The following is a 22,818-nucleotide window of genomic DNA, read 5'->3' as shown; positions in this document are numbered from 1 at the left end:
AATAAAGTACATGTACTCTATTTATGTCCACGAAAACTGCTGGTGTCATGAAGGAGTTATCATAATGGACGACAAAAGTACAAATAATCAATGGGTTTATTTATTTATTTATTTATTTATTTCCGGTTTGTTTGTTCGTTTGTTTAATCTAACGTCCTGGGTCATTATAAGGAGGGGTCTCCTTATAATGGCCGGTGACTAACTTACTGAACAACATGCTGGAAGCTGTTGACATGCCATCTCCAAGGACACAACCACACTAAGTAGCAAAGACCGGTCCGTTTCTCAGCTTCTGATCATCCGTGAAAACACAAACCGCCACGACACAATTTTATATTACAGAATGTTATTTCACCTACGTTACGTTTTCGATCGCTCTAACCGTATGAGTTATCGCCCCTTACATCCAATGTAAGTCTTACAAAACTGTTCGTTTTGTGTGTAATAATATATCCTTTCACTTAATAGAAATGTTTGCAGTATGGTCAAGACAGCGTTTCTGTAGCTTAGCTCGCATGGATCGTCAACATCTTTAGCACGTACAAATCAGATATGCAAATAAAGAAATATTCTCCAAATAAGTCAAAGGATATAATGACAATAAATAAATGAGTATATACATATAAGTATTTATCAATAATGTTGCTGAATTTTAGCAAAATCAACAAATGTGATGTTTATGATGATATATGATGTTGTGTGCTGAGGTTTTCGGGACTTAAGTTTTGTTTGTTTGTTTTGTTTTCACATAGCTCCCATGAACTCTATTGTCAGTGTAATGATATACAAGTATTGACTGTTTCCTAGGTTGATACAAGGATTTGTTAACTTGAGGCCGCATGTGTTATTACATTTCTCAGGTTGAAAAATCCTCATAAAAACATAGACACTATTTTGCTATATGACACGTTTTTATACGTTATCAAATTGCGATGCAAACCTCATGTTACGAAAATTCCATGTTACTATTTTTAGTCCAGGTTATGAATTTGCAGTTATAACTTCGCGTCATTGAAATCCCTGGTTACTATTTTAGTCTAGTTTATGAATTCGCGACGATACCTTATCGTGCAGGAAATCGCCAGTTTCAGGTCAACGTTGCATTTTATAGAAACCCCTGAGATACATCTTGTTCATTTTTTTTCAATTGTGACATCATAACTTTGTGACGTCACCAAATAAATAGAGCTGGACTGTGAATATCATTTCATCTTATTTTCTATACCAGTAAAAATTGCTGTTTTCACGAATGCTTTTAAGTCAATCTAAGTTATGTGATAAATAGAATCTATCATTATGATTTTTATTTACGAGATTTATTAAACTCGTCACGATTCTTCGTTTTCTTCATCCTTTTCCCGCTGTTTTCAAGTGTGTTTTTACGATCATCTTCACCAAGAACTATTCAGGTTTAATAATGTATTAAGAATTCTGACGTAAACAACCTTTATTTGTTCTAAATACGTTCATCGTGTATATCGTTTTCACACTAGTTGGCACAGGGTTCGACATCATCCGCGAGGCGCTACTGTTATCGCACAAGCATTATACAATGTTGTTTAGCATATTTCTGGACATTCCTTGATGAAATGATCAATTATCCCCTTCATATTTAGTATGATCATTATGATAAGTATTTTTAACTTCGAGAGTATATCTATTTTTTCGTTATTTAAAGATGGATAAAATCACGAATCTAGATGATGTATAACAGATAACAGAAGTATGTCATCACCTCCACGGAGAGTACGTCGAGTGATTCAAGGTTTTGTAGAGCCGCGAAAATTTGAACAACCGAAAATAATAAACTTCACAGTACAATGGTGTACCACACGATATTTTATATTTTGTGAAGATGTTCGCGTAATATTTTGGCGTATTACATATGCTAATATATAGCTTGTTATGACGCCACTTTAGATAATGAAATGACGTCACAAATTCAAAGATTTGCATTATGACGAAACAAAGAGACCAAAAACATAGAGCTAAAATGACTTCAAATTTAATAGAAACGTGCGTTGAAAAAAAGAGTAGTACTCGTTTTATAAGTTCACTTATCAGTCTGAAACTCGTGTAAAGTCATATATTTATTAAAAATTTTTTTTGAAATGTATTGGATATGTCGCCGGGAAACATTGAAAATTGCAGATTCTTTCTTTAGGAATTTATGTAACAATTTGGATTGTCCTAGTGTCTGTTGTGAAACAAAGGGTCAAGATCCACGTTTATTTAGTAACCAATGGCCATGTAATAAATTTCTTTATAATTTCCACTTGTTGACCCTTAAGTGACAGCCCCTGTCAGCTGCGAGTTTGGACGATGGTCACTCTGTTCGGATACGGTTAAGGAATGACAAATAATCGGCCCTCTGGCCACACATTAACGTCTGTGGCTTGGCCATTTGACCGTTGTAAATATACCTAGAGGAAATATTATGCTACAAACAATGTCAGTTTCATGTCAGATGAATTGTACTTTTGTGAGAAGGTCCTTCTTCAACTCAGCATTTCTTTGCATCAATCATGATTCTGCTTCTCGCAACTGCATGCCAATCTATTTCTGTCCTCTGACGTTGTACAATAATCATGATTATTTATCTAGACACATGCTACGAAATCATGATTACGTTCCTGGCATTTGCTATGCTATCTTATTTGCTGCGAGCAAATCGTAATCGCGTCCCTCTCCTGGCTGTTAGAGATTCATTTTAGAGCTCCGTTTCCTAAAAACTGAAGGGGCTTGGTTGGGGCGAGACGAGGCATCAAAGCTATACAAAGTTACATGCCAAACGGGTTGTTCTCAAACACTGCCTCAATACAGTTTCATGGCATACGCATTTCATTATCAAAAGTCACCAGGCAGTAAACTATTTTATCATTTACACAGTTTCAAACAAATGCCGTATTTTCCAGGTGACAAAATCATCGTGATTTAAATTTCTGCACAGTCTTAAGTATTGGTCAATACTCACTAAAAGACACACAAATGAACTACATTTGGAATTACATACAAATAAGTGAATGTATATATGAATGTACAATACATCTGTTTCATCCTTCAGCGTGGAAATAGGGACGAAAAATGTCGAGTTTCAGTTGGGAAGTAAGGACAAATTGAAAAGAGATCCAAAAGAACTGTTTCAGATACAGAATCTAGCACGATCCCACTGAAAATGTTCTATTTTTATGCGATATGAAGCTGGACGAGTTTGATGTTCGTTAGTCTGCCGTTGTTTACATCATGTTCTTACGAGATAACGTATCATTACTTATTTTGATTGACCAAGATTAATATGGCTGCTGTCGTCATTTAAACTTCAGGAACACCTGGTCTTTTTTCTGCTTCTACTTTTTCATGAGTCTCCTTGAGGATTTTTTTTATACTTTGCCATAATTTTTATTGAATTTGAATTTGGATTTTGATTTTGTTGACATGCTGGTATTTACTTGTTGTTTTTACTCGATTGAGCTGAGTGATTACGCCTTTTAGACTGAATGATAAGACATTAATCTGACACTTGTTAATTGTTAGGAAGAATTCACGTCATTTAGAGATAATTAAAATGGTAACGTGATAATAAATGACATAATTTATGCGTCAGATTTGACACGTTTTAACGAGTAAAGCAATTACTTAATGTTTTACATTATCACTTTAATGTATTTAAATAATATCTGAACTCTTTGAGGTTGTACTCTTACGCGGTTATTGATTAATTTTTAATGTTGGGAATTTTGGAACGTGCTATTGGTCATTTATATATTGTCTTTACGTGGAGGACCTCTCACCGCCAAAATTGATTTGCGCGAAGATCGAACATGTGGTGTGATGAACACGTAACCAAATTTACAGAGTCCATTGTTCATTTTGTATCTTGTTTTTGTTTTTTGTTTGTTTCGGGTTTTTATTGTTGTTTTTTCACCCTTTTTTTTCTTTTGATCATTTTGTTTTACGTTTCTCCATATCGTGCACTTGCTGATCTTTCTGTTCCGGACGAATTCAAATCTCAGTTTTACACAGAAATCTCCTACATATATTTCATTATATTCGAATTATTTCAAAAACCGTATTGTTGTAGTTCATCTATCTGTCAAGTGTGAAATTTAATTATAATTTTAGGATGTGGCTATTTATTTCCCCAAACAATATAAACCTGTCACTTAACATTTGAAGACGGTTATACAAACTTAATGCTTCGTCGCGTGCTCACGAAGTACGTTTTTTATACCTTGACAAAGTCCATGTCTATGATTACTAATTTACCTGAACGCTGAGACACGTTAAAGTCATTAGTTTTTTTTTTACATTTTTTGTCAGTGAAGTTAGACTAAATGTGATTCAACGGTCGTTGTCGTTGGTCACACAAGGCCTGACAAAGCTATTGTTGACATTTCAAGTTTTATGACCGCTGTCGACATTAACGTATTTATCATACCATGTGCTAAGTCTCGTCTCATCAGATATTGGCTGGCATTTGACCTCGTATTGGATTGTCTTACCTGTAGCTGATTGACAGGTCTTTCCTGACATGCACATGTTACCTTTATAATCACGTGATCACAGGTGAGAAGTTCTTTGGTTTGTCTACCTGTGACTTAAGCCTGCTGTTGCGAAAATGGCCGGGGATGTATTGTGCCAATTCGGAGGAAAAAGACTGGTGCTGTCGATTTTCTTAATCGTTATATTCCTTTGTGTCGTACATGGGTTTATTTACGGTGCACCTCCGGATTCATGCGGAAATCCCGTTACATTTCACACCGAGGCTTTAAATGAAACTCACGTGGGACAATTTCTTGCACAGAATGCATCTACTAGTCATTACAAACTTGTGGTCGAAAAGGTATTTTACCGAAACAAAACTCTCGGCAATCGGAAACAAAGTGACATCATTCGAGGTGAGTTTGGTTCAATTCTATTCAGTAGTTTTAGAAGAGATGCTTTAAAGTATATCGATAGTTTATTCCGAAAGAAAAATGTTCCAAAAAGGTTTCACTGGATTGGGACTAATGGACTATCTATTCCAAACTAGAATTCACAAGACTTCTGTTGATTTTTTTAAAATAGTTGTTATGTTTAATATCTTAATAGAGTAACTACATGTAAACAATCATCAAGCACGTCACAAGATGAATCGTACGTGTAGGAGTCCATATTCAGGTAAAAAAAATACAATTAAATTGTGATACGTATCTTCTATATAGAGACAGTTTTGTTATTCACAAGCTGCTTAGCGATGCGTTCCATTGAGTCGGTACTAAACATGACGCCACCCCTTTATGACGTCATTCCTTAATGACGTCATCAATCGTCTGAGAATTGGAGATGACGTATATGTGCAATCGTCATCTGATCATCTCATATTCAGTTATTACACTCGTGATGTTTTTTTGCGTATTACACATGTGTAATGTATTGTGACGTAAGGTTTATGTTATGACGTCATACAGATAGGATTGTGACGTGACAATGGATATCATACAAATCGACAAAGAAATTACTAAATGTTTTATATGAAATTGTCCGTTTTCTGCAAAATTATGTGATGTTTATTATTTTTAATTCGTTCCCATTTAATTTGTTATTTAGGAAACTCGTCATATTGTTTTATCTGAACTCGCTAACATTTCACTATAATTAACAATTCTTAGAGACGTGTTACCTTATTAAATAGAAACTCATTCATGATCCTTCAAATATACAAGAACACGAGTTTTAATTTCTGAAATTTGCTTGACTGGAATTTCATAATATATGAAATTGTCACTTTTTTAATTAATTTTTTTTTTTTTTTTTTTTGAAAATTGAAAGTGTATCTCATTAATATGAAATGTATTACTTACATAACGTTGTAAACATTGTAAAAACTCTGTACCGTATACATGTAGGAGTTTTGTTACACCAGGAAATGATTCGTGATTGGTCAAAGGTAAATGTTACCTGTGTATATATACTTTATATCTAATAATAACATCATATATTAAGTCTTATCCGGGAAGCATTTCACAATTGTATGATTGAACAATGAACGAATATTGTCATCATGATTTTGCTTCTTTAAAAAAGAAATATAAAAAAAATCTGACCAGGATTATATTTCTCTCAATTAATTTCTGAAAATCAATATTGTACAATACAAAATTATTATATTATATTATAGTAAAACTTCACATCAAAACAGCTTTCCTCGACTTCATATGCAATGCGATTCTATAAACCCGTAAAAATATATAAGACAGAAGTGGCATTTATCAAAAAGTAAATGCTATCAATCAAGTGATCTTTATGATAACAACCTATCCCTGTTGACCACAACAGTTCTCCCATCCAAATGATTTTATTTGACATTTACATTCAGTGTAAATGAAGCAGATTTTCAGATAAATTTATGATATTGGTAATCAATTTAGTGTGAAAAGTATGATTTTTTGGAAAGGTATGTCATTCATATTGCCTATAAATACCATTTCAATTTCGATTGATTAATCACAGTGTTATTTACATAGTTTGATTGTGTTGTAAATTATAATCGACAAGGAGGGATGATAGCCTATGATCAAGCTTATCATTGTATCAACAAAGTTTTTAATGTGTACAAGAAAGTGTATTAAAATCATTGTGTAAGAACTGTGTACCTGTTAGAAAAGTTAACACTTTTGTGGGTAAGGTAAACACTTAGTTAGAAAGGTTAACACAAAGTTAGAGAATGTGATATGGTGTTAAATAGGTGGATATAGAGATAGAAAATTAACATAGTGTATGAAAGGTTAAACACAGAGTTAGAAAGGAAAAGCTAAGACAATGTTTGGGAGATCATTCCTAATGTATAATGATTAACTCTCAGTTTTAAAAGTTAACATAGTATTAGAAAGTAAGTAAGTGATAGTTAACACAGAGTTAGAAATGTTAAGCAGAGAATTAGAAAGGTTAAGACAGAATGAGAACGGTTTAGACAGAATAAGAAAGGTTAAGACAGAATTAGAAAGGTTAAGACAGAATTAGAAAGGTTAAGACAGAATGAGAAAGGTTAAACAGAATGAGAAAGGTTAAGACAGAATTAGAAAGGTTTAGACAGAATGAGAAAGGTTAAGACAGAATGAGAACGGTTTAGACAGAATAAGAAAGGTTAAGACAGAATTAGAAAGGTTAAGACAGAACTAGAAAGGTTAAGACAGAACTAGAAAGGTTAAGACAGAATGAGAAAGGTTAAGACAGAATGAGAAAGGTTAAGACAGAATGAGAAAGGTTAAGACAGAGTAGATAAAGCTAACACAACGTTTCGAAGATCATCCCTAATTTACAATGGTTGACACTGAGTTTAAAAACACAGAATTAGAAAACACATAACTATAAAGGTTGAGATACAATTAGAAAGATAAACACAGAGTTAGAGAGGTTAGCACAGAATAAGAAATAATAACACCGAATTAAAATATTAGCAATGTTTTTATCAAGTGTAATGTGTTTACAATAAGGACGTCAATTTGTTAAAAATGACTACTCGAATATTCGTCTGATTCAGTATTCGAATATTCGTCTGATTCAGTACTCGAATATTCGTCTGATTCAGTACTCGAATATTCGTCTGATTCAGTACTCGAATATTCGTCTGATTCAGTACTCGAATATTCGTCTGATTCAGTACTCGAATATTCGTCTGATTCAGTACTCGAATATTCGTCTGATTCAGTACTCGAATATTCGGATATTCATTTTTATGTCAATGCCATTTGTTATAAAATTTCACAACGCAATCGTTACACACTACTGTACTAGTAACGTTTTTCCACTACGGAACAGAAAAAGAAAAAAAATAGGATCGATTTTAGATCCATGAAATTACTACGCAAATAGTTTTAGTGAAAAGGTTAATTATAAGAAGTAAGGTTAATATCTAGGACTCTTTGTCTTGCGTATCAATTCGGGTTTTAAAAACCCCGTTATTCATGTACACAAGGAGTTTTCAGTTGGTGTTAATTCCTTGCTCTACATAAAGGTCAACACCAGTACATACTGTCGTTAGGTGTAACAGGCTTCTGGTGAATGTGCTATTTTACGTATTTGGATATGCTAATTGATATGTCAATGTTACAGATTTTTATGGCCGTTGATATGTTAATTTGGTACAAGGGGGGAAATTAGGCGATCAGTCTGTATTCGATTAACAAAAGTTTTTTTTTTTTTTTTACCGAAACCATGTTTACAATCAAGAGACCAAGTACACGTTGTTTTCGTCATGATAGCGCACGCATTATTTCATACAAATCTTAATTGAAATCAATATATAAAAAAACTTGATGCTGTTTTGTATTTGTTCGGCTAAAATTTTGTATAAAGTCTATTTCCAAGACATATATAAGTTATGAAATGGTGTCTTAAAGATGTAGTTTCCTTCTAAGCCAAAATGACACATTTGATTAATTCATTCACGCTAAACTTAATTTTGCTTTTCACTAAACACAGAAATATTTATGTCTCGTATTTCATAAACAGAAATTTTGATTTCTGAGGTAGTGGTTGATGACAATTATTGTTGTGACTACCGGAAGTAATGATGAATTACATTTTATAAGCAAGACGCAGACGCAGGTGTACATAATGAGTAGGAGACAATAAAAATGTCAATATCATTAATACGTTTGACATTAATGGGTGATAAAGTGAGACAAGTCTGCGTTAATGACACGCTCAAAAAACCAAACCCGGTCCGTTCTTTATATTCTAGAATATATTACGAAAGCGATTTGACTCTTTATGGTGACAAGAGACAATAAATATTACCTACTTAAAAAAGGTATAGTCCTCTTCAGGAAAAAATATTAACTATATTTTACACGTTGAAATTAAAATATTATTATATCGCTTTTTCATTAGTGTTTATCCCACTCTTTGAGGTATAGAAACTTCGCCACACGCAAAAATGGGATGTCAGTCGTCATAATATCGTCAGGTATTTCGCTTTTTTTTAGTGTTTTCTTTTTTTTTTATTATTATTTATTTTTGTGTCTATCGTTTCAATCTATATACAATCTATATAATATACCTTAAATAAAAGCGGAACATAGATTTTTTTCGGCATATTCATGAAAACATATCCCTTTGTAAATTTTATAAGATAAACAAAGACAGTTTATTTATAATTCTCTTTTAAATTCAAGACCTCTCATTAGAGTCTTAAAGTTGAGTGTCCCACCGCACAGTTTTGAGCCTCCAGTAACATTTGTCGATGGTTGAATAGTATGGAATCATTCGACCTATTTATCAATATTATATGAAATCAGAACGGTTATCTGATTATCTCCCTTTAAGCAGGCCAGCGACCTTTCGTTTCCTTTCATAAGAATATCAATAATGCTATTTAGAACATGCTGTAAAATCAATTATTTTCCGTGAGAAGTTATTTCCGTTTGATTAGTGGATACTCTAAATCTACAAACTGATAAATACGCAGTCGTTGACGTGGATTACAATATTACTAATAGCGGATTTTATGAGCAAGAGTTATCCACGAAATTATTTACCCACGAAAATTTGTATTTGTGGAAAACCACAAAATATTAGCCCTATGGAAATAAAATGTATATAGATTGACACTATTTTCTATTTTCTAAAAAGATTTCAAAAGCCTCAAAGTACGGAAATTATTATAATTCATGATAAAGTGTCTCAATATCTCCCATAAATATACACTTTATAATGTAAAGATGCCAGAAATAAATTTCTAAGCCCTTGTGTTGAAAACGACATAACAACACTTATACAATCGGATTAGGGCGACATTTTCCCTTTTACGGAAAGTGACGAAGGTTCCCGATTGGTCTTAATGATTAATGTAGTTTGTCAGAAAAAAAAGTATTACGTAATGCTGTAACATGCTATTTTTTATTGTGTTTTCATTTAATTGTGGAAAAGAAAAAAAGTTTCAATTTGTAACATAATAGAGTTTGACGTCATAATTTGTTTTTCAATTTCTAAGTACAATTGTATGAAAAAGCGTTTATCTAATTGCTTTCATGTAATATGGAACATCAAAATGGCGATGTTTGCTGGATATACATCATAAATGTTCTGTGGGAAACGGACAATGATGGTTTTTATGGTTGTTTTTGACAGGTAGTAAAATTTCTCATGATGTATTGCAAGATTTAAAATTAAGAACCGACACATGTAGCCGGAAAATCTCAGCTGGAATAAAAAATTAAATAAACGGAAAACATTGTCTGAAGGCGTTTGCTAGATATGCTTGCCTAATATCTCGGTGATGAATTATCAGAATCCTGAATCAGTTTTATTATTATCAAAAAAATATTATTTTATTGATGAGTAATTGATATTCCATAATTGTGATATCGGACATATCACCAAATTGCTATTTCAATTTTTGACACGATGTACTTTATACCTAAGAATTTGTCGATTTGATGAGAGTTACCTCCCTTGTATTGTCAAATACCGCTGTATCCTCGAGGTTTGCTTTAACCTGAACGGCATAATTCAGTTAAATAGAGGCACAGTTCAAAATATACACATGTACGTGGCACTCTCCTAGAATTATCTGATTTATAAAAAGTATAAAATTAACTGAATTCTGAATCTCCATATCAAAATTTTGACACTTCTTTCAACCACTTTGGATTTTCCTCAGTCGCCTCCTACTTCTAGGCTTCAACCTTTATGTCCTTAGCACCACTGACGAGTCCTAGAGGGCGAAACGGCTGTATGATGTAGCATCACTGACGAGTCCTAGAAGGGCGGAACAGCTGTATGATGTAGTGTAATTAATTGTTTACCACTACGTATCTTATCTAAATTTGTCTTTTGTATAATGGTTTTGAACCAACTAACATTGCTCCGATAACTTAAAGCAAAGACTTCACTAAAATCACTTTTCGTAGAAATCTTTCTGTCTGATAGAGAATGTCCGTCTGATAGAGAATGTCTGTCTGACAGAGAATGTCTGTCTGATAGAGAATGTCTGTCTGATAGAGAATGTCCGTCTGATAGAGAATGTCTGTCGGACAGTGTGTCTGTCTAGTAGAGAATGTCCGTCTGATAGAGAATGTCAGTCTGATAGAGAATGTCAGTCTGATAGAGAGTGTCTGTCTGATAGAGAATGTCCGTCTGATAGAGAATGTCCGTCTGATAGAGAGTGTCTGTCTGATAGAGAATGTCTGTCTGACAGTATGTCTGTCTAGTAGAGAATGTCCGTCTGATAGAGAATGACTGTCTGACAGAGAATTTTTGTCTGATAGAGAATGTCTGTCTAGTAGAGAATGTCCATCTGATAGAGAATGTCCGTCTGATAAAGAATGTCTGTCGGACAGTATGTCTGTCTAGTAGAGAATGTCCGTCTGATAGAGAATGTCCGTCTGATAGAGAATGACTGTCTGATAGAGAATGTCTGTCGGACAGTATGTCTGTCTAGTAGAGAATGTCCGTCTGATAGAAAATGTCCGTCTGATAGAGAATGTCTGTCTGATAAAGAATGTCTGTCGGACAGTATGTCTGTCTAGTAGAGAATGTCCGTCTGATAGAGAATGTCAGTCTGATAGAGAATGTCAGTCTGATAGAGAATGTCTGTCTGATAGAGAATGTCCGTCTGATAGAGAATGTTTACCGTCTTGTAGGCCATTTTTCATTTGTCTCCGTTAACTTGATGTTTTATTCCATTTCACATGATAATGCGATCTACAGTAATTTTCTTATTGATATATATAAACTTATTTATGACAGTGAGAACAAATCAACTATTTTGATGTAGCGGGGATATTCTTTATCTTAAACACAAACGTGGATTGAAAGCTGTATTTGTAACCGATTTTTGAAAGCTAACTGTATCTTTTATGAAGCAAAGTGAACGAATGACTAAGTCTTTATTTGGCAAAGTGTAAAGTCAGCTGTCAAATTGCCAGGGCGCATTTTCTTCCTAAAAGCAATCTGATAGGGCAGGCGGTGTGAGGGATGGCTGGTGTTTTATCGATTCTGCCAATCGAACATTAGTAAATACACAAGATGTTCCTGATAAATTTTAGTGATTGTAAAACAACGAAATTTTAATTACAAACTTTCATAATACTTTTCTGAAATGTTGAATATGTTGATCATATACAAGTTTTCCTGTGATGTTAATTTGCATCTTTTCGGAGCTGTAATTGTAAATATTTTTGTTGATTAAAATGTATCGTGTTTGTGATATAAGTTACAAAGTTCAGGTCTGCTCTGAGTACATACCCTGCTGTCACTACTCAGCGTCGGTAAAATTTCATTTGCAGCAATATTATTTAAGTAAAGCGACCATATTTAAAAGGTTATCTCAAATTCTCTGTTACTTCTATTGACAGCTTGGTCCGCCAAAAACCTCCAAATTTCTTTTTGCATGGGCTGCATTCTCACAAGATGTTCACGTTATCGTGATATCATTTAAAGGACATTTCAAACAAGATTTATCCCAGAATCATATCTGTCTACACACTGTCCAGATTATTTCTCCCGGGTCATGACGTTATGGTATTGTTCCGGAACCAATAAAACTTCACTGTTGTGTTTTTTTTCACGACGGACACAAGTCAATGAACGACGATGGCAATTTTCCTGTACATATTTATCGGCGTATCATAAATTTTACTGGTTATAGGAAGTACGTAAGTCCAGAGCTAATGTTTTCCGCACTTTTCACGGAAACAGAGCACTATACGTGTGCCAAGGGCTATTTGTACTGATCGCTTGGATGTGCGTGATTAAGCCCGCAGTGAATCAAATTTCACTCCTGACTGACTGATAAGGTCTTTGTGTCTCGTTTTTTCGTTTTCTTTACATACCTTCCTGTTTTCTCCTCCTCCTCCTCCTCCTCCTCCTCCTCCTCCTTCTTCTTCTTCTTCTTCTTCTTCTTCTTCTTCTTCTTCTTCTTCTTCTTCTTCTTCTTCTTCTTCTTCTTCTTCTTCTTCTTCTTCTTCTTCTTCTTCTTCTTCTTCTTCTTCTTCTTCTTCTTCTTCTTCTTCTTCTTCTTCTTCTTTAAAGGGACAGAAGTTTTATCTTCGAACATTAAAGTGGTGTCAATGATTAGTTAGGGGGATCAATCTATATCAAATCAATACAAAGCAATTTCTCTTTACATTGGAGACTTAACGTTCTATACGATATATACCCACAATATGTAAAAACGCCATTTTATTATCAATATTTTATCGAATATTTCGGGATTTTATCGTTTTTCTCTTTATTTCCGCCAAAATAAAAATTGTTTTAGGCGTTGATACACTGCACCTAGATATTACATGTATTGTATGTACATACAACAACCCTAACAAAAACATTACATGTACGTGATGTTTGCACGTTAATTTTGGGGAAGGCAACATGGATTTTTGTTTGCTTGTGTGTTTTTTTTTTTTTTTTTTATTATTATTATTTTTTTTTATTTTTTTTTTTCATTTTATCTTTTATCATAAATAAGCACAATTTGGACATTATGAATAAACAATTTGGACATTGTGAATAAACAATTTTTATTCTGCCCTCAAAAATATATTTATAATATCACGAAGTAAGCTGGCCTGAAAAATAAAGAGAGCGATTCACTGGCAAATATTTTCTTTATCATTTTATTAATCTTTGAAAATTTCTTACAAAGGACAACACCTAACGCTTAAAGCTTAAACAAGTTAATTCCTTATATGCATACGTAAAAATATGACCGTGATTCTAGGCGGATTCGTGATAAATCAAGGTTGATAAATTGACCTTGTTAACCGTAAAGCTACATCAGATACAAGCCAAAACAGTTTGATAATCCGAATACGTGTTTCAATGGCGGGGTTTTTATTTATTATAGATTGATAATTGATTAATTGGTATTGCTGCTTATATTACTACGTATTCGTTAATGACGTCACGTGCCTATACGCGTGATGGTAAGTACAAGGAAGGAGTCAGGACATTAATGTAAATACAACACAGACATTAGTGACAATCGGAAATGATTGTGTTTGATGGCAGCCTGTAATAATTAAGCTATGTACAGGTTTGTGAGTTTGTTGTCTGATGGTCGTTATTGACGTACAAACATGGCCATTAAATAGTTCCCTGTCTGACATACAAAACACTAACGACATGTTCTAACTGCCTCCCACCTTGTCGAACGCACCTCATATACATTACTCACATAGGTACTTCAGGTACCACAGCACAGTCCTACAAGATACGGGAGAACAAAGTCCGTGGACTTGCGCAACTTGTTCATATTCCACCGCACACGAGATAGGGATCGAAGGATACATTCCCAGACAGGGTTACAAAGATTATTCACACCTTACTTGGAACTTCTGAGGAGTTATTTGTACGATATTTTTCTGACATTCTTCCCACAATAGGTGATTCAACATATGTACAACCAAGCTTATGATGTTGGTACGGCCGATGGTAGATGGACATAAAAGGCTTTAGTTCAGATGCTGAAATTTTGTGGCTATTTTCTTACATATTTTACATGACAACTCCAGCACAAGAAAACCACTTTTATAATTAACCTTAGACTCGGACCAAACACTTGTCTCTCTCTTAAGTGAATAGATTATTTTCCTTTATAATTATTTGAGGTCTTCCGAGGAAAGTTTTTTGTGAAGAATTCGATACAGGTAGTGTACAATCCGGTGGAAGTTGTCCCTTTCTCTTGGAGTTTTTGGTGGTATTGAGAGCATATGACAGACAATAAGTCATTAATTTGTCTCGCCATTCAGCACAATAACTACTTTTGACAGAGCGGTCATCTGTCAAAGCGCCTGGGTCCAGTCTGGACATCACGTGCTCGTTTGTCTCAAGGCCAGTCTGCCGAACATTATCAAACGTTCCAAGGAATTCACTGTTATGATATCGTTGAAAGTAGTGAAAAGTTTACCCTTGTTAGGGATTGTGTGGGGATTATTGTGTGCCCTTGTGAGGTCCTATCCCTCCGGGGCCCCTTATAACACATGTGCAGATCCAGCCCCTTTTCATTCCCGGAGACTTAATTCCAGCCATGTCGGATTTTATTTTCCACAACATATGCTATCAAGTCCTTATACACTGGAAACATCCACAAGGAGATACTTCAACCGGATGAGGATAAGAGGTAATATATCCTTAGACACAATAATTCATTTTCATATTGTAGTATATTTCATAACAAAGTTAAGAAGTAAAAACAAGAATGTGAGATTTACGGAAACGGATAGTCTCTATCTGCGGAAAGAAATTTCGTCCCCTTTGCTAGAGTAATGATAGGTTTTAGGAATAGTTCAGGGCATAGAAAATATCAGTAAATGTTTAAAACTTAAATGAATGACTTTTAGAGATGATCTACCTTTCCAGAGAATCTACGCTTTCCGGGATAAATTGATTAAACAAACGAAAGTTACTCAAGTGGAATACTACGGAAGAATAACGCATGCACAAGATTACATCACTTTAGATAGCTGGCAAAACTCAAAATTCTGAGACAAAATTCTTTGACTCTTCGCAAAGCGAAAAATTCCAAAGATCAACTGCTTTATGGTTGACGAAAAGAAAAATGAGAGAAGTTACCATTGTAGAGAAGGTATGGTCATCAGTTTTGAGTTAGACATAGAAATCTCCATTTGCTCCCGAATTAATTATTTCTCTGGAAAAAACACACCTATCAGTAGAAACAACCACCTGTCGGTAGAAACAACCACCTGTCTGTAGAAATATATACCTGTCTGTAGAAATAAACACCAATCTGTAGAAATAAACACCTGTTGGTAGAAATGAACACCTGTTTGTAGAAATATATACCTGTCTGTAGAAATAAACACCAATCTGTAGAAATAAACACCAATCTGTAGAAATAAACACCTGTTGGTAGAAATGAACACCTGTTTGTAGAAATGAATACCTGTTTGTAGAAATGAATACCTGTTGGTAGAAATGAACACCTGTTTGTAAAAATGAACACCTGTTTGTAGAAATGAACACCTGTCTGTAGAAATAAACACCTGTCTGAAGAAATGAACACCTGTTTGTAGAAATGAACACCTGTCTGTAGAAATATATACCTGTCTGTAGAAATGAACACCTGTTGGTAGAAATGAACACCTGTCTGTAGAAATGAACACCTGTCTGTAGAAATGAGCACCTATCTGTAGATATGAACACCTGTCTGTAGAAACGAACACTTGTTGGTAGAAATGAACACCTGTCTGTAGAAATAAACACCTGTCTGTAGAAACGAACACCTGTCTGTAGAAATGAACACTCGTCTGTAACAATATATACCTGCCCGTAGAAATATACACCTGCCGGGAAACACTTGTCTGTAAAAATATATACATCTCGATAGAAAAGAACACCCATTTTAAAAAGAAAGTTGTAGATGTACATTAAATCCAGCTCAAACGAAGTGAAAATAATACGCAAATACTGTAAACATTGCAAAGGGTATTGCGCCAAAATAAATACGTTCACAGTAGCACTCTACAACAGTTTTAATGACTCTATAGGTTGTGTTCAAAACGAAAAGACATTCATGATAACCATATTATGAGGAGGGGCTCTGCAATTCAATGAATACTTCCACGAAATCCGTTTAAAACAACACCTGTCCAATCTGACACTATATGATATTGTGGTATCATTCAGAATGGATAGACTTTCGGAATAAGCTTGCTTTATCGGTAGAATTAGTCAGACATAGGATTACATTAGATATTCTTGGTTTATACGTGACGTTGACTGGTATTGAAATAGTTCAGGGATCGGATAAGAGAGGTGATTTACACTGATTACAATCGCCCATACAGTGATATATTTTACGATATATATGTGTATACATTACACTGGACAGGTGATGTATGTCTAAGGATGTGCATGTGAACCACTGGTCAGTTTGGACAGTTTGATGGTCCAGGACATATTGTCCTGATTGGAAGTGGGCAATGATTGGACAATGAGACATGTACATGATCGATTGGTGTGTATAAGAGATATATATCTTCTTCCTTATAAACGATGATAAAAAAGACACTTTGGCAATAACCCACTCTACCGCTGAAGGAAAAATCTTTCTCTTCATTACACAGAAAAATCTTGATATAATGTCGCTTGTTAATGATATACAATAAAAGCATTGTTACATAGCATTGGTAACATGATCGGTTATGATTAGAGATGGAAACCTCGATGTGATGTCCCCTTTTATACCTGTTATATACAGAAAGAACCTCTATTTAAATCTTTGTTTATATCATGTCTAAAAACCTCGACATTACGTTCCACGTTTATAATACATAAATCTTCGATAAACTGTACCCTGTGTGACATATCCAGTGAAATATTCGATATACTGTACCCTGTGTGACATATACGGTGAAAACTTCGATATACTGTCCCCTGTGTGACATATACAGTGAAAACTTCGATATAATATCCCCTGTGTGACATAATACAGTGAAATCTTCGATATACTGTACCCTGTGTGACATATACGGTGAAAACTTCTATAAACTGTCCCCTGTGTGACATATACAGTGAAAACTTCTATATACTGTCCCCTGTGTGACATATACAGTGAAATCTTCGATATACTGTACCCTGTGTGACATATACAGTGAAAACTTCGATATAATGCCCCCGTTTGTAATATACACTGAAAACTTCGATAGAAGTACTCCGTCTGAATTTTACACTGAAAACTTGGACAAAATGCCACTGTTTGTAAAATACAGTGAAAACTTCGACATATGTCCTCTGTTTGTGATTTACAGTGATTTTTTTATATAATGTCCCTCGTTTGTAATAATGTGAGAGTCGTAATACTGTCTTTGATATTAAGTGATGTTGTCTCTATCATATTCATACAAGATGATGTTCGTAACAAGCAAACGTTTCTGTAACCATAGATAAATGATCACGGAGATAAACCATGTACGCAAAATATTGCGGCTTTGCTTTTCGAAATATTACTGTATTGTGGTATAAGGAATCCTGAGACCAAAGATCTAGAAAGGCAGGCATTATGAGGAAAATGTGTCTTTCTCAATGAAAAAGATTTGTTTTCCGAAAGAAACTTTCAATCTCAGTGTAAATAAAAGCTTATCGATGCAGGAAAGAATTTCAAATCATGCAGTTTCTTCATATATTCAAGTATTAGCCTAATCTGTTGTGAAATGACTGGTTTGCGTGTGTGGATGGCAATATGGGCATGTGATGTGCTCATTAAGCAAAATTTTTATCCTTCAGGGTTTTGTTTCGTTCGGGACAGACAAATATGAAAAAGGAAATTCGTGATAAGTAGATTCCAATAACATGATAAAATCATTTAATACTGACTTAATTTCTAGATACACGATATTAATCTATTTATTACGGTTTTGACAAAAATGAATTTCTATGTTCACATAACACGGTACATTATTTGAAGGACAGATTTTCTCTCCCGTGCATTTCAGTTGGTTTTGTCGATAACTTCTCGAAATCTTTTGATGGAAAGACAATATGTCTAGCTTGTATTGCTAACGTCCTATTAACAGCTCTGGTTATTTATGAGGACGACCTCCCGATGTATGTTGGGTGATTTGGTCTTGTTTTACATTGTTTTATGTCCTATCAACAGCTAGGAGCATTTAACACCGGCCTCTCGGTGTGGGCGAGGTGAATGTATGTTGCGAGTGCATCCGTATTTGTAAACCTTCTCATGATAGTGCGGAACTGAAGCCAACTTTATAGTGCTGCCACACTGAAGTAAACTGTTGAAAGCTTCTTTCAGGACACCCCGCCCGATCACGTTAAACAAGGATAGTACCTATCATTTAAAAAAACATATTTTATCGAAAATACTGGAAAGTAATTTGAATATGTATTGAAGATGCATAAGCTCACTTTCTCATAACCGCTTAGTATTAGGGGAAAATACCTTCGTGTGAAACAGTCATGTTAAGTCTTGTCAACTCTTGGACCCTTCAAGAAGGGACTTTACTTAGTAAGTCATTGTGTTTCATCAGAAAAGTTGGATTTTTAGGCTGTATTGAAAGTTCATTGCTTGGTTTGAATTACATCTTTCACGTAGACACAAGATATCACGTGGTCTTCGTCGGAAACAAATTCAATTACACATGGTGTGCAGCAAGGTTCAGTTTCAGGTCCTTTACTGTTTTTATCTTTTAGATATAATTCATCACTATCTTTTGATGCAAATACCACAATGTATACTGCGGATCCTTGTTTCGAAGAAAATCTGTAGAAAATATGCTTTACAGTCATATTTAGAGAATACAAACATATTGATTGTAAATGCTTTTGATTTTTGCTTAAACATTTTTCGTGTGTGTGATTCTATCATTCATTTGAAGCTTTGTGACACTGGATTTGAAGAGTCGGGAAAGACAAAACTGTAAAATGTGTAACTGGATTATTGCTTATCATGGAAAGGTCATGTTGACATTACAAAAAATATCTAAACAAAAATACATTGTATAACACTGATGTCATGTAAAAAACTGACTACTGTAAATATATTCAGCATATACATGCATATATGTACAATATTTACATAAACAACATTCTTTGTGTCCTCAGTACTTTAAGTAGTTTAATTACTTTTCAGTAACATTGAAGGCAGCACCAGGGGATTTCTTCAGAGGGTTTTTCATCCAAGCGACACGTGACAATTATCCATTAGATTCCCAGGACAGACCTGCATATGGAACCTTCAGGCCAGTCGACTCTAATTCACAGCCTCGTTTGTGTCGGGCAGCTGTCGGACAAGTCGGTGGAATCACACACACCGGAAATAGTAACAAAACTGAAGTGTCTGTTGATTTCATACTTCCGGTCGGATGCAATCTAGGAGACATTCAGTTTGTGTATGTATAATTTTCGGCTTATAACTCCCTTTCACCGCATTGGAAAACAAACTTTGGCATGATTGGTTTTTTTTTTTTCTTCTTCTTCTTTTCCTTCTTTGTTACATCATGTTCAAAAAAGTAAAAGGACGCCATTAAACTGTGGGGGTTTATACATAGGTTTATTAGTTTTTTGGTAAATCCCGTTGAAGAATTGCCAGAAGATAAATTGTATTTAGAAAATATTTTATCTTCTACATTGAAAACACTTTAAGCAATATTACTTAAACTCATCTTATACGTTAGAGTAAATCCAATATATTCACCATTATACCAGCCAATATATACTGATGTGATTTAGCAGCGACGGCCAAATTTAAATGAAAATAATTTGAAATAATTTTGTATAATATATTTAAAACTGCCCTGAGCCGCTAGACTAATTGAACAGGCCAAAGATGAAACTACGACAAAATAGAACACAAAACTACGTTGATTCATTTTTGTTTATTTGTAAATTTGTCATTTGGACAGTTCAAATGATCTGATCTCGTGAAACATTACAAATACACACTTCTATAAACAGAATGACAATCAAACTCGTGGATTAAAATCCGTGTTAAGAACTGTGCTGTGAGGCAATATGAAATATGATTTTTTTTCTATATTTTGTTTTACAGAGCTACAGTAGTAAAGACGTATAGTCAGTATTGGGTGGATGTGAGGTCCGACCCTGTCTCACCTGTTGGATTCCAAGGTATTTATCAGATATACGAAAATTGATTAAATTGGGTCTTGCGTACCTCCCCATTTAAATTTGAAATTCTTTCAATCATTTTGGATGTTTCCGAATCGCCTCCTAGACTTGATAACTTCATCGCTGACGAGTCTTAGAAGGACGAAACAGCTGTATAATGCATTTTAATTCTTTGTTTTGCTCTACAATATCGAGCTCGAAAGTTTGTATCAAAAGATGCTTTTGTACAATCCAAGAATCAAAACTCTAATCAGAGTTATCATTCCTAACTGTAAAAGGCCAAGGACATTGGTTACTGAACAAAATGACGATGATATAAAACGTCATTTTGAGGTCAGATACTATTCCATTGTAGACATTGCTTCGTTAGTGATAATATTAGGTTGTCCGGAATTTCCGGAACGCAGAATTCGCAATAAGTTGATATACACATCGATCTGAAGATTTATATACTAATAAACCATCTTTTTATTATCCAGGACAAAGAAGTTTGTTGTGCCGATTGTATTACGATCCATTTAACCAGCGACTACAACAGCAAGTACTGCAGGTGCTTAGACGTCTACAGATGGCCAATGTCAGGCAACCAGGGGCTGCCAATCGTCCGGGAGCACCTATGGTCCCACAAGGTCTTCAACAGGGTTGAGCCAAAACAAGCACGTGCTTGCTGGACTTACATGGGTTGGGGTTGTGTAGAAATAAATATACGCACTGACAGAACACGTGGGTAATAGGTAGGACGATACGACAGGGTTAGAAAGTCAGAACATTGAAAAAACACGTGTAGGTTTTCGTTACGATGTTTTTCTTGACATAAATGGGAAAACAACGTGTTGTTGTTACTGACAAACAATGAATATTCATGACTTAGCTTTCGTTTGTTAGACCTCTTGTCTTTTTACTACCTGTTTTTGATTTTCTGGAACAGAATGATAATCTTATGTATATTATATATACACATATAAAACAAGATTGAGTTGTGATGAAAAAAAAAGTTCCAAGCAATCTCGGACAATATCCCAAAATAATAAATCTTTATAGAATTGCATGAGATGCGGAGTGGATATTCCCTGTCTGTCCTATAAAAATCGAAGATAATGTCCAGAATACATTTACACATCATCAACAATGGCACATGTAAGTATTAGATATCGACGGAACAGATATACTACTTAGCAGACTTTTTGCGTTCGAGGAAATTAATTATGTCATTGTAATAAGATTAAAAAGAATTGATAGATAAATCTGATGTTGTTTGTTTTCATTTTCAATTTTTATTGCATTCTCGTGGAGCAATTTAATACGATTCTGCCTTCTGGCTATTTTCAGAAATTTATTTTATTTCGGGTTTCGTGCTTGACGTTCATTAGTGAACCTGTTGGTTCCTGAACATGACATTATTTATTCACATTGACCAATATGTCGTCGATAAAGCAGAAGACGCTTACTCTTCCGGAGCAACTGGTCTTATTTTCCTTGCTTTTTCAAACCTCTGCATGCAGATCTGTCTTTTGTTCGTATTTTGCCCAAGTTTTATTGAATTTGAATTCAGATTAGGTTTCTGTTTACATTTAAGTATTATCTTTATTGTATTTGTACGTCTCTAACGTTAGACTTTAGAAATAGCATAACAGCAAATTGGAATTTACGATATAATGTGAAACATCATGATAATACCGAAATGTAAAGGTCATTGTTACTCAAACGCAAAGTCAAAGGTCAAAGTTTGAACAACCGAAATTAATCTTGTGGGGAGAATACATTGGGAATTAGACCAGAAGGGAAAATGTCTTTTGTTTCATCAACGACACCTTTGGAGAAATGTTCAGCTCTTAAATGAAAGCATGGTCTATAACAATGGGTATACTTGCAGGCAACGGAACGCCTACGAGGGGTTACCAAAATGTTTGGAGCCGGAAACTTTTTTCCTTGTTGGGATATGAAATGACCATCACTTAATATATAATCTTGTTTTAAAAAGGTTTAAAACATACCCCAGTGAGCGAACAAAATTGTGTATGATCAATGTTTTTAGACCTGGAGAGTCAATCTGCCAAACAGGTTATAGTACTTTGTTTATCGGAAGTCTTCCCCTGAGTCTGCAACTATCAAACACTTGGTGATGGAATCCGAGCGTGGCACAGAAATATAGTTTATATGATGACTACAAGTCAGGACGGCCATCATCCTGTACTAGTCCAGAAAACGTTGATGCTGTGCACTAACTAG

At 34.6% G+C, this 22,818-nt stretch overlaps 1 protein-coding gene across 1 annotated transcript; it reads left to right on the top strand.

Moving 5' to 3' along the window:
• The first annotated feature begins 1,725 nt into the window (after positions 1-1,725).
• On the top strand, positions 1,726-21,235 carry LOC132551224 (ferric-chelate reductase 1-like). The gene is made up of 5 exons (XM_060215337.1): positions 1,726-1,765; positions 4,674-4,898; positions 19,595-19,853; positions 20,513-20,589; positions 21,069-21,235. The coding sequence occupies exons 1-5, from the start codon at positions 1,726-1,728 to the stop codon at positions 21,233-21,235; spliced, it is 768 nt and encodes a 255-aa protein (XP_060071320.1).
• Positions 21,236-22,818: the final 1,583 nt, after the last annotated feature.

This window comes from Ylistrum balloti, unplaced genomic scaffold, assembly GCF_031769215.1.
Source record: "Ylistrum balloti isolate Yb309-2 unplaced genomic scaffold, AGI_CSIRO_Ybal_v1 Utg370186, whole genome shotgun sequence".
Taxonomy (NCBI): Eukaryota; Metazoa; Mollusca; class Bivalvia; order Pectinida; family Pectinidae; genus Ylistrum; species Ylistrum balloti.
This window is presented reverse-complemented; position numbering and strand designations above follow the sequence as displayed.